This window comes from Prionailurus bengalensis, chromosome X (assembly GCF_016509475.1).
Source record: "Prionailurus bengalensis isolate Pbe53 chromosome X, Fcat_Pben_1.1_paternal_pri, whole genome shotgun sequence".
In the NCBI taxonomy this organism is placed as follows: domain Eukaryota; kingdom Metazoa; phylum Chordata; class Mammalia; order Carnivora; family Felidae; genus Prionailurus; species Prionailurus bengalensis.
The window spans coordinates 5,782,166-5,796,297 of NC_057361.1; the positions used below are offsets into that span (position 1 = coordinate 5,782,166).

At 43.3% G+C, this 14,132-nt stretch overlaps 1 protein-coding gene across 1 annotated transcript in view; it reads right to left on the minus strand.

The window, feature by feature from the left end:
- ANOS1 (anosmin 1) overlaps positions 1 to 14,132 on the minus strand; it is a 189,383-nt gene that overhangs the window by 14,282 nt on the left and 160,969 nt on the right. The window contains exon 9 of the mRNA XM_043570790.1: positions 8,060 to 8,206. Coding sequence (XP_043426725.1) covers positions 8,060 to 8,206 — 147 coding nt within the window. The remainder of the gene's footprint in view (positions 1 to 8,059; positions 8,207 to 14,132) is intronic.

Below are 14,132 nucleotides of genomic sequence, written 5' to 3' on the forward strand. Positions count from 1 at the left end.
ATCAGCTCTAGATGAGCTCAGCCTTGCCTGAGTTCATGGTCTGCTTTCTGAATAATTTTGTTCAGTCCCACGGCTTTCAATATCATTTTCTTGGACTTCCAGGGAAGAGGGCACAGGAGGAGGATCCCAAGCTCACATAAGGACACAGATACAGCAAGATAACACCCACCTCAGTGTAAACAACCCAGAAAATGACCTGAAGCCTAGCAGAACAGACTCATGACAGCTACATGTAGGGAAGAGGCACTGTGAAGAGGGTAGGAAGAGCAGAGACATGGTTGGCAATTAACCAGAGCCCCAGGACTGTCCCCGGAGAGAAACTCCATGGGCGTGGACCCTCACACCAGGCACCCAAAGCACAGGGGGACTCACACACGGAAGACAAGGCCCATAACGTCTGGCTTTGCAAACTAGAGGGGCAGAATTTCTTGAATTATTACCATCAGTAGAGCTTAAACATTAAACTCAGCAGGGATGACTCTGGAGAGCTGGAGGGTAAGGAGACAGAGTCCCCGCCTTTAAAGAGACAGCATAACAAACAGTCCTGCTGAGATACAGCACAGAAGCAACAGGATGAGAAACACCTGGGGTTCACAGGAGGGAGATCTGTTTAGTAACCTTAGAATATGTGCTGCAGGGGAGGGATCTTTGGGAAGTTTCTCCAAGAACAACAGTGGCAGGCACCATTTATCTCCCCGACCTCCCTGCCTCGAAACAGGGATGCCTGCTGCAGGACAAATACTCTCTACCTGCTTGCTAACAATGCTCCTCTGCAGACATGCCCCCTGAAGCCAGATCTGGGCTGCACGTGGCCCTCACGAAACTTGCTAACTCCGCACGCCCCTGCCCCCATGTTCTCCTGCGGGACCCACCCCCTCCAATACACCTTTGGCCAGAGCCCATCTAAAGCAGTGCACCCAGCCTGGCACTGTGCAAACAGTCCCATCAGGGGCCAACATCACCCCAAAGCAACTCCTGCCCCAGGGCGAGGGGAAGGTAACCAACATGCCAGGACAACTGCAGCTGTAGCCCCAGCAGTGGGCTGGGGGCAGACCTCGGTTCTGACTGCAAGCCCCACCCACCAACAAGAGCTTCTCAGAGGACAATACAGGAAGAATGCCCTGCAAATGCCTGGTCTGACCCTACCCAAGTCCAAGGTGACCCCAGGCTGGCCCCTAACAACACAGGAACCAAACCCTGCCCACAACAGGCAGAGAGAGCCATGGAAGACAACTGGCCTGAAGGGAAACACAACTCAGCTACAAGAGCGCAGTGCACACAACACACAGAGCAGACTCCGCTGAGGTGCCGGACTCTGGTGAACAGGGGACACTGCATATGGGGCACTACAGAATTCTTCTTCATAAGGACACTGCTTGCAAGAGCAGGAGACATCACTGACTTCCCTAACACAGAGAAACACACACGGAGAGTTAGACAAAATGAGGAGGCAGAGGAATATGTTCCAAATGAAACAACAGGACAAAATCACAGAAAGAGGGCTAAACAAAATGCCTGATAGAGAATTTAAAGTAATGGTCATAAAGATACTCACTGGACTTGAGAACAGACTAGAGGATCTCAGTGAGAACATCAACAGAGAGATAGAAAACATAACGAAGAACCAATGAGATGAAAACATCAATAACAGAAACTAAGAATCAACAAGAGAGAATAAACAGGAGACTAGAGGAAGCAGAAGAAGAGAGGCAGTGCATACTGGAAGACACGGTAATGGAAAGCAATCAAGCAGAACAGGAGAGAGAAAACTATTAATAACAACAAATGATAATACACTGAGGGAGCTCAGTGACTACATGAAACGTAATAACATTCACATTATAGGGGGATATAAGAAGGAGAAGAGAGAAAAAGGGGCAGAAAATGAGTATGAGGAAATAATAGCTGAAAACCAAATCTGGGGAAGAAAACAGAAATCTGGATCCAGGAGACACAGAGAGCCCCAAAATATCAACCCAAGGAGGTCCACAGAAGATAAATAGTAATTAAAATAGTAGAAAGTAGTGATTAAGAGAGAATTTTACGAGCAGCAAGAGAAAACAGTTGCATACGAGGGAAACCCCCTAAGGTTATCCACTGATTTTCAGAAGAAACTCTGCAGGGCAAAAGGGAGTGGCAAGATATATTCAAACTGCTGAAAGAAAAAAGGCTCGCGGTCAAGAATATCCAGCCAGGTTATCATTCAGAATAAAAGGAGAGAGAAAGAGTTTCCCAGACATACAAAAGCTAAAGGAAGTCATCACCACTAAACCAGCCTTACAAGAAATGTTAAAGGGGCCACTTTGAGTGGAAAAGAAAGACCATAAGCAAGAATAAGAAAAGCAGTAAACACAAGCAGTAAGTTTTTCTACGAATGGATTCACAAAATAAAAGGACGTAAAGTATGACACCATATACCTAACGTGTGGAAGGGAGAAGAATAAAGAATGGTTTCAAGCTTAAGTGACCATTGGAGCACCTGGGTGGCTCACTCGGTTGAGCATCTGACTCTTGATTTCGGCTCAGGTCATGATCCCAGGGTCATGGGATCGAGTCCCAATATGGCCTCTGCAATGAGCATGGAACCTGCTTAAGATTATCTCTCTGTTCCTCTGTCCCTCCTCCACTTGCTCACATGCACTCTCTCAAAAATAAATAGATAAATTAGACAAGATAGACAAATAGACAGTCAGTCTTGTCTTCAGCTTCATCTTGCCAAGTATGAAAATGCTGCAAGCTCGTATTTAGGATATGACTTCAGGATCAAGTGTCTAACTAGAATATGAAAAACAGTGTCATTAAATCAAATGTTTCCTAAGGGGATACATAGGAAAATTCTATCCTAAATGCCTTGCTGTTCTGGTTCTTGAGCTTAAGTTCTTCCTTCCACAAATGAATTAAAAAGTCCTTGAGAAGTATTTTTAAATACTGAAATTTATTTTCAGCATGCTTCAACTATGCTTCAAAAAAGTAGATGTCTCTAATTTGTTCCTGAAATATACCTAACTCGAAATAAAAAGTAAAATGTATCCAACAGTGTCTGGCAAAAATTAAAGGCTGCACAATTTTTAATTCAATGTTAATCTCTAAATTCCAAACATCTAATGATCAAGAATGCTGGCCTGACTGAACTCAGAGCTGTGAGAAAGAGACCATCTCGGAGCACCGTGGAATAGCTGCGGTGAGGGGAACTCTCCACACTGATGGCAGGGGACATACACATGGAGAGGCAGCAGAAAATGCCCATTTCTTAGATGGGAGTTTGTTCTCTAAGCATCTCTAACACCAGAAATAGCACCTGGTAGGTAGTACATGCTCAATAAATGTTAGTTGGATGATATCCTTTCACGAAATAATGCCTCATTCTCTTCATATTTGCAAAAATGCTTTGGTGAGACAGACTTCCTGATTTTGTACAATTCTGTAAAAGAATTCTGAACACCTAGGCAGAAGGCATTTCTACTCAAAGTATGTTTTCTCTCTCTGAGCTAATTTTTCATATTTTTGGAGTGCAAACACTAAGTCTAAACCAAAAAGCCTAAAATAATCAATTGTAGATTCTATTCGGAACTGATGTCTGTAGAATAACAAAAGGACAACTATTCCTTTTATAAATAATGATTGTTCCAGAAATTCACAGTTGAGGATATTTCTTTCCTTCCAGAGCATTCACTATTATAAGCCAACTACCATATGCACTAAGGTGGGCTAATATTTGATGTTTGAGTCACTTCCCTACAAAATTATATGCTGTGTCATCGTAAATAATACAAAACCACTGAAGCTCTCTCTGTGAGAATATTCAATGTGAGTGAACATATTTGTGCTTCTGAGTTCCTAACTCCCAAGTCCAAAACCAACATTCTGGCCACCCTCACTTTTAGGAAATGTAACAGATAGCTAGAAACCAATTCCTACTTACCATTTTGTCTCAATTAGTGAACAAGATTCTCTTCTCCTCTGATTTGTCACCAACATTTAGTTTCTTTTAGGTTTTCAACTCAGCGTATCCAATGGTGGAAATTAGTTACGATTAAAGAATATTCAGGTACTTGTGTCTAAGGCTTTCAAACCATTTGAGATGGGTCTATTGAGTTGTTTTCAGTGCACACAATTATAATTTTACAGAGTGAAAACGTCCAGAAAGCCAGCCAAAGTGTCCTTTTCATAACAGGAAGAGAGCTCATTTTCACATTCTGAACAGAATTCGTAAAATAGTAGCACTGTGTTTTGATTTAAAAGGCGTCTCCTTTCCTACATTTGTGATAATTATGAATGTACGCATGCTTCGTAAGTGTCTGGGGAACTTTGGTTTGGGATTCTGTAGGTCACAGGGTGCCTAACAGGCTTCTAGAAGGAGAACAAGTGTGGAATAAGTTCGGCACACATGCTTCCCACTTCAGAGAGGGCTGGACTCTCCAAAGCTTTCCACAGTCTCCTTCTACAGAGGGTTGTGGTACAGCGAGGCTCCCCCATGTTTTATATGTTAATTTGGCTTTTAAATTTAAAATCAGAAGGGAAATGGGATGGATATAATTTAAGAAAAAGCGCCTTCTGGAGGAAGACAAAACTCTAGTTAGAGCATGACTTATTCTTAGTTCCTAAGTGGCCATGCGATCTGGTGAAATCAACCTACATCTGCCAGCAAAGTAACTCTACTGCACAGTGGTTCCAGTTTAATCTGCACTTGAAGACAGATGTGATTCCTTGGTCGTTGTGGGTTCCAGTCATTATTGTATGGGAATATTGACCATACACGTCTGCAATGATCACTTGTATTCCACCCTGTACTGAACGTCAAGGCAAGGGAAAGGGGTAAAATGTCAAAGGTCTGGAAAGGAAACTATAAAATTCTCATTATTTACATGCTACGTGATTGCCTTTACAGAAGAATGGAAAAGAATCATCAGAGGAAATGTTGTAATGAGCAAAGTAATATAACAATGTAGTTGGATTCACCATCAAGATATAAATAGAAGATGGATTTTTTCAGTTTATTGATTTTGAGAGAGTGAGAGTGCAAGCTTGGGAGGGTCAGAGACAGGGAGGGAGAGAAACTCAAGCAGGCTCCGTGCTATCGGCACAGAGCCCAGCGTGGGGTTCAAACTCACGAACCATGACATCATGACCTGAACCGAAACCAAGAGTCGGACACTTAACTGACTGAGCCACCCAGCTGCCTTGGAAGATGCATTTTTATATATGGCAGCAAAAGTTAGAGAATAAAATGGAGGGAAATGTATGCATGTATATATCATAGGATCCAAATAAACAAACACCTCAGAATAATCATATTAAAAAGTATTACAGCTTCCACATTATATATTACAAATTACTGTTGGGAGGAAATTTTAAAACCTGAATAAATAAAGTGATATGTCAAGTGTGCAGATTTTTAAGGAATGAATTCTCCAGTCATTACCATATATTTATTACTTTTTGAGAGACAGAACATGATCAGGAGCAGAGCAGGAGCAGGGCAGGGTCAGAGGGAGACACAGAATCCGAAGAGGTTCCAGGCTCTGAGCTGTCAGCACAGAGCCTGACGCAGGGCTCGAACTCAAGAACCGTGAGATCATGACCTGAGCCAAATTCGGACGCTTAACCAACTGAGCCATCCAGGCGCCCCTCCAGTCATTAACATATAGATTGATTGTAATTTCAGTAAAGATCTCAGAAGATTTTTGTGGAAATCGAGAAACTAGTGCAAATTTTTATACAAGAATACAAAGGGCAAAGAATAATCAAGACAATTTGAAAAAAAGTAAAAAAAAAACTGAAAGGCTATTATTAAAAATATGTATAAACCTACAGTAGTTAAGACAATGTGGTAATGCCAGAAAGTTGGAAAAATATGCCAAATGCCTCTACAGAAAGTTAAAGAAATTAACTTTCCCATAATATTTGATTTAGGGCCAAGGTAGCAGCCCAGAGCTTTGGGGAAACAGTCATTTTTTTTTTAATGTGTCATTTAGTTTTAAGAGAGCGTGCAAGCAGAGGAGGGACAGAGATCAGGGGGAACAGAGGATCCAAAGCAGGCTCTGCACTGACAGCAGCGAGCCTTACACGGTGCTCGAACCCATGAACCATGAGATCATGACCTGAGCCGAAGTTGGACGCTTAACCGACTGAGACCCCCAGGTGCCCCAGATGTCAACAGTTGTGAAGAAACCGCTGGAACAAGAGGAACTCCGACACCAGTCTCCTGTATGGCACATGAGTGAATACCGGAGCAACACTGCCCTTCCAGAAGAAATGGAAGAATTGTAAAAACTGAGCTCTTGAAAAAATCTATTTTTGACACTTCTCTAAAGAAGACATCCGGATGGCCAACAGGCACATGAAAAGATGTTCAACGTCGCTCCTTATCAGGGAAATACAAATCAAAACCACACTCAGATATCATCTCACGCCAGTCAGAGTGGCCAAAATGAACAAATCAGGAGACTATAGATGCTGGCGAGGATGTGGAGAAACGGGAACCCTCTTGCACTGTTGGTGGGAATGCAAATTGGTGCAGCCGCTCTGGAAAGCAGTGTGGAGGTTCCTCAGAAAATTAAAAATAGATCTACCCTATGACCCAGCAATAGCACTGCTAGGAATTTACCCAAGGGATACAGGAGTGCTGATGCATAGGGGCACTTGTACCCCAATGTTTATAGCAGCACTTTCAACAATAGCCAATTTATGGAAAGAGCCTAAATGTCCATCAACTGATGAATGGATAAAGAAATTGTGGTTTATATACACAATGGAATACTACGTGGCAATGAGAAAGAATGAAATATGGCCCTTTGTAGCAACGTGGACGGAACTGGAGAGTGTGATGCTAAGTGAAATAAGCCATACAGAGAAAGACAGATACCATATGTTTTCACTCTTATGTGGATCCTGAGAAACTTAACAGGAACCCATGGGGGAGGGGAAGGGGGAAAAAAAAGAGGTTAGAGTGGGAGAGAGCCAAAGCATAGGAGACTGTTAAAAACTGAGAACAAACTGAGGGTTGATGGGGGGTGGGAGATGGGTATTGAGGAGGGCACCTTTTGGGATGAGCAGTGGGTGTTGTATGGAAACCAATGTGACAATAAATTTCATATATTAAAAAAAATAAATAAAAAAATAAATTAAAAAATTAAAAAAAAATAAATAAATAAAAGAAACAATCTATTTTTTTGTATGTTTTCAAAACGCATCAGAGAGGATTAAAGTGCACCAGGAGATCCAAAAGGACCATGTCAATAACACAAGATAAATATGCTACGAATAAAGAAAACAAGATGAATTTATCCCAAAGACAGCCACTCCAGCAAATACTCAGAACGAAGAGAATGTATTCTGAGGGCAGATCTTTACTGAAGAATGAATCATAGCATGCAACTTCTGAAGGCACCTGACTGGTTTGTTTTAGTGGAGCATTGGGATAGTGTGGCATGTCTGTGCACAGTAGCGATTCAAAAATGTCACCGGAAATGCGCGACAAGGTAGAATGCTCATATGTTATATGAAAATGTGTGTTTTACATATAAATAGTATATATGGGGGGACATACACATAAAACAAATGAGGGAAGAACAGAAACACAGATAACTTCCGAAAGGACATCCACCTAAATGCTGTTCCTATGAAATACTACTGAGATAAGTGACTTTTTTTCTCCATTTCCATCTCCAAATCCAATTATTTGGGTTGCCTTTTTTTTTTAACCAAAAAGCTCATTTAGAACAAAAATTTACAGCACAAAATAATGAGTATTTTGGAGACAAGATCGGCCTTCTGAGAACGCAGTGAAGACAGGCTAACGTCCCTGAAATGTTAACGTGCAAGCAGCTGACTGATACTGATTTCCAAATGTGATACAGATTCCCGGGAAAGACGGGGCTGCCCATCCAGACTTCACAACAGCAAGGCATTAAAAAAAAAAAAAAGGACTAAAGTGTTTTGTTCAGCTCCCGTGTTCCTTAAAATCAACACCATGTCTCGACTTGACTTTCTCACCAGCACCCTGAGATCACTGGGCTACTGAATGCAAATAACAAATCATCAAAGAGCGTTGACGCACCTTCAGTCTTTTTCCAGTAGACCTTCACCTGCAGCTGGTTGTCTTGATAGAAGGGAGCTCCGATTTCCAGGAGGCGGGCGGGCCGTCGTCTTTGGAAAGATGGCTGTATGTGCACCACACTCTTCCTGGGTTTCCCAACTTGCTCTTCTGAAAAAAGTACAACACTGTGATTCCCTTGTTAAACGTAATCGGTGATCAGTATACATTCACCCCGGCGAGAAAGGCGCTCTGGTGCAAAGAGGTATAGACAGCATTTCTCATTATAGATTTTTTTTTGTAGTTATAAAGAAAGTAAGTAAAAGTTTCCATGTATCATGGAAACAATACAGATAGCTTTTCACAGAAGTACCAGCATCATCTATCCAACACCTGGGGTGAGGCCCTAAATGGAAACCTTATTCAATCAACTTTGTATGGGAAATATCGAGTCAGCAAATGCAATGCAATGCAGTGATACGTTAGATGGGGGAATAGAATTTAAGCGTTCTTTTTTCTTCCTTCCTTTCCTCCCTCCTTTTCCTCCCTCCCTTCCCTTTCTCCCTTCCCTTCCTTTCTTCCACCGGGGAAACTTTCTCTGAATGAGGTAATCCAAACTTTGATTTCCAACACTCTGAGCTAGGCTATTTCTTATCACATCGCTGGTTTGTGCCACAATCTGACTCTAGTTTTACTGTTCTTTTTATTTTGTTGTTTTAATTTAGCTGCATCTTTCCCATTTGTGCTATTCTTAATTCCTAAAATCTGCTGGGTTCCTTCGTAACTACGTTCAAGACTCCATTAGCTCAGAAGGCACTGGCGCTCCTTGTCCGTGCCTGGCATGACGCTCTGTCCTTCAGAACTCACCCTACGCTCTTCTAAGGGATGATTTCCCAAGATGTACAGAGACAAACCTTCCTCAGTGCACCTATATGTGCCCAGCTTTAAGTAACTTTTCCTCCCCTTTAATTTGTCCCTCCAGCTGATCTCGAACTCCTGTAGCAGCAGAACCTTCCTCTAACCTCGCTTGGATGTCCACTGCCTGGCTCAGGGACACACATGTAGTAGTTGCCTAGTAAGTATGTACTGGATGAAATGAAATCTGAGTTCATGGCTCTAGAGCTGTTACCAAGCATTCACTTGTCTGGGTCTTGCAGAATGTTTTACTTATTTTGGCATGGTAATCCTTTGCCACGGGATTCAAACATGCTTTTTCTGCAGGGTACACGTGCTTTGCTGTGTAAAGGGCAATCAACCTCACTTTTTCTCCAGGTATATATTCCTGGTGGTGTTTGGTGTGCTCGGTGAGCTTTGCCCACAATTTTATTTGTATCCATACAGCCATCCTATGAAATAGAACAGGGTCAATAAACTATCAGTAGAGGGCTGGACTGTAAATACTTGCAGCTTCGTGGGCCACACGGTCTCTCCCAACTACTCTCATTACAGCACAAAAGCAGCCATAGACTATCTGTAAACAAATGAGTATGGCCATGGGCCAATAAAATTTTATTTACAAAAATAGGCGGTGGGCTGCAGATAGCCTGCGGGACATCGTTTGCAGATACCTGAGCAACTGGCATTAGCCTGCACATATTACAGACAAAAGACGGAGGAATCAAAAATACAAAGAATAATGTCCAGTTTCGCACAATTCAAGCGGTAGTGAAACTGAGCTATAATCCCAGGGCCATCGTGTGTCCATCACTAAGTACCACCTCCTTTTAGAGAACAAGGTGAGAATATACATCATTTAATAATAAGGACAGGTGCCTGAGTGGCTCAGTTGGTTAAGTGTCTGACCTCGTCTCGGGTCATGATCTCACAGTCTGTGAGTTCAGGCTCCGCGTCGGGCTCTGTGCTGACAGCTGGGAGGCTGGAGCCTGCTTCTGATTCTGTGTCTCTCTCTGCCCCTCACCCCGCTCCCACTCTGTCTCTTTCTCTCTCAAAAATAAACATTAAAAATAATAATAAGGATATGAGAACTTTCCCCTGGCCTCACGTCTCTCTTACCCACCCCCTAATTTTAGAAGCAGGGTGAGAAATCCCGCAAGACTTCTCTGCTTTCTCAATTTCAAGCAGCCCCTTGGGAGAGAACGGATTGTGCTGCACTGATTACATCCCGCTAAGAAGCATGTTATGGAACCTTCTCTGACATGGGAAGACAGGAGCAAGAGGGAACAAAGCAGGGGCAGGGAGGACACTCCTGACCTGGGTGAGGCAAGTAGAGGAAAACTGAGGACCCCAGCACCCCGATGCAGAACAACCACATGGACCGTCCACTGCTGCTCACACCGCCGTGCCCCGATACCTCCATTCCCTCTGACACCGCTGTGCCCACTGTCACTGTGGTGCCCACTTACACTACCATGCCCGCTGTCACCAGTGTGCCCACTACATCCTCTCCTCCAGGATTCAAAGGAAATGGGTGCATTACTCAGGTTCTAACTTAGAATGTCTTATCTTAAATAGTTCAAATAAATGGATCCCTGAGAAACATTAAGTTTCAGGCTTCTGCACCCAAAGCCAATGTGTGTGTCGGGGGTTTCATCACATCACCAGCAGTCCTCAGACACCAGGTGGGGGTCCTACCACTCAGCTAATTCTGACGCCATCCACCTGCAGATGGCCTCGGATCCCCCTCTGACACCATCCACCTGCAGATGGCCTCAGATCCCCCTCCGGGGACACCATCCATTTTGGGGGGGGGGTCCCCCTCCAACACCATCCACCTGCAGATAGCCTTGGATCCCCCAGGGTAAGGGCTCCATCCTACGAGACGGCCCCCACTGCAGACACCACTCACACGTCCTGGTTGGCACCTGTGACACTCTGACTATCCGCTATAGGTCCCCAACTTGGATTCAACTAATTTTCTAGAGTGGCTCACAGAACTCAGAAACATTTTACTCACTAGAGTACCTATCGGTTTATTATAAAGGCCCTAACTCAAGAGCAGCCAGAGGAAGAGCTACACAGGGCCAGCTATGTGAGAAGGGGCACACAGCCTCCGTGCCCTCCCTAGGGGTGCCACTGTGCCCACACTGCCACATGTTCACCAACCCAGAAGTTCTCCGAACCCTGTCCTTGTGCATGTTTATGGAGTTCCAGTGCCAGGAATGGGGTCGAAGACCGAATACATGTTTCTTATTTTAAATCACAGTATCACAGGCCACTTTGAGAGGTCCTATGTCATCCTCCAGAGAGAGCCAGTGTGCCCAGCAGCACAGAGAGCTCGGAACCCAGAGAAGACTGAGCCAGGACAGAGAACACACAGGGCTCTTGGCCAAAACTCATTCCGTTCCTGGTCACCATGGAGGTGAAGAATCCTGCTGCCCGCACGCAATGTATCTGTTGACTAGCTAACTAAGGACTGAAGATTTTCGCAAGCCATGTAGGTTTCTAATCCCTGTACTATTAGGGAGTGACTTTGAGAATTTGCCAAGGACCACCAAAATAGAGGTTTAGACGCTATGTTTAATCTCTATGTGAATTCTATCTTCCTGCCTTCTTATTATAGCCTATGCAGACCTTTATTTCTCATTACGTATATGTAAGGACATAGTTTTCTGTATCTCAAGAGTGAACTGGCACTGGTCTCTTGAACTGCCATTGGTCCCTTGAAATGTTTCAAGTAGAGAAATGCATCACCATGTAGTGCTGCTGAGGCCACATGTAATGGACAGATAGGCATGTGCGTCAGTCCTAGGAGCCTGGACCTGACTCGAAAGGGGCGTCCTGCACTTACACTACTAAATAAGAATGGAATAAAATCATTCCTGCATACTGTAGAAAGATACGAGGTCTGATTTATGCTCTTATTTAATAGCCCCAAAGTTAAGAGAAGTGAATGACCAGGCTGTTTTTTCAAATGTCACAATTCTGATTAATTTCACAGATCAGGAGCTCCAGGATATTTTCTCTCTGCTCCATTTTTAATTTGAAGAGCTGGAAGAATACCCCAGCAGCATGAGGCAACTCTAAAACATCAGTAATCTGTCAACCCTGGAAAGATTCTTCCAGCCTCCAAAAGAGCAAGCAACATTTCCATTCAAGACACTGTTACATTTTTCTTCCTTCAAGGGGCCCTTTTACAAAATGGCAGGAACATTCAGCCTTTGTTGGCGTAGAACTTTTTGTCATTAAAGCACCTAGCAGCCTGCAGACCTGGAAAATATAATTCAAAAAGTAATTTACATGCTGGCATTTACTACTCTCTTTCCTATAAAATATAATTTCCCTTGCTTATTCTATAAAGTTGTAATTATTCTTTACTTCTCATCGGTCTGTGATGAAATATACGGTGTTCTTGTAAAAGTCATGTACTAGCATTTATGAGATTATATATCACCATCAGTGTATGAAATCCTGACAAATATTCAGCTATATCCTGCATAATCTTTGGTAAAGCCCATCTCTTCCAAGGGATACCCTGAGACAAAACAATATGTGCCATGACAGGTACTCTGAACTATTCTCTCGTTTACTTTTCCTTTATCACCTTTCTGAATCCACATGAGTAAGTTAATCCTTAGAATAAAGTGGCCTTTGATAGGTTAACTCTTGTATCTCTTTATTGATCAGTTAAAACATTATCTAATTTTAAAGATGATTAGAAAGTGACATTAGTGGGGCACCTGGGTGGCTCGATTGGTTAAGCATCTGACTGTTGATTTCAGTCCAGGTCACGATCTCATCATGGTTCATGAGATCAAGCCCCTCATCAGGCTCTGTGCTGACAGCGTGGAGCCTGCTTGGGATTCTCTCCCTCTTTCTCCCTCTCTCTGCCCCTTCCCAGCTTGTGCACGTGCTCTCTCAAAAAAAAAAACTTAGAAAAATTTTTAAAAAGTGACATTAACATTCACAATAAACCTGTCTGATGGAAAGTTGACTGACATTGTAGATAAGATAGGGTTACTGATTGTGTTTCACAGATATTTATGGAGCTGTACTTAACGCACCACACATATAGGTGCAGAGCACAATGGACAGATAACCCATGTTCCATGATCTAGATGAGATTTTTGGGTTGGTGGATGTTCTTTTCCAAGTTGGGAAGGGGTGGGTCTCAACCCCACATTGTGGGGTCTGCCATATGCAAAAGGAAGGATGTTTCCACTTCATATTACAGAGGACAGGGGAAGATAAACGTGATGTGTTCATATGTATGGAGAACTGTGTGCCATTCTGAAAGGGAGGAATGTGCACTATATTATGCTTTATGGCTTAAGATATGAGAGAAAGAGAGGTTTACAATCCCCTGTGAGAGGGTGGGAGAAGAAACTAGTTAAAGAGGATCTCAGCGAGCCAATGGGCTTGTGTGGTGATGCCCCAGGAAGAGTGAGAAAGCCCTAGATGTGCTGTGGGGATCCAGAGCCCAATCAGAGCTCTGTGTCCAGGAGGACTTGCCGAGGCACTCCATGTACCCCCACAAGAGCAAGCTGAGGTCAGATTCTTCACTCCTTGTTCTTGGTTGTGGGAAGAAACACAAATTATGCGAGTCTGCAATCCCACACCAGCTTCTAATGGGGAAGGAATGTTGTTTACCAGAAAAACCAGGACACATAAAGGCAAACGTATTTTACACAACATGAAATCCCTCCCACCAATAGAAGAAAAAGGTCTTTGGTGAAGCAGAAGTCTACAGGACTCAGGTCTGAGAAGGAGGCTGGGGATGAAGAAGGGGACAGGAGTGAAGGATGAACTTTGGGAGAAGATGACTAGGGGACACTCTTGAGGGTGGAATTCAGAAGAAAGAGAAGTATGTTACACAGTTGCTATTTTCTAAAGCACATGTGTGCTGCCATCTACAGAATGGATAGTTAAGAAAGAGTGAAAACAGATACTAATTAGGAGACTTGTTTAATTGTAAGAAAGTGATGGGAATGGCCCAAACATGGCAAAGAACTTGATAGATCCCAAGAGCACTTGACATTAGAGACAAAAAGGACTTTCTGCAATACTGCATTTCTGGAGAGAAAGAAAATAGAAACATGAAGACTGGCCTCTCAATCTCTGGCATGAACAGATGGGTGAAGGGGGGAGCCGTCTGCCATGGGAGATCCCGGGAGAGGAGCAGGTGTGCTGAGCACCTACT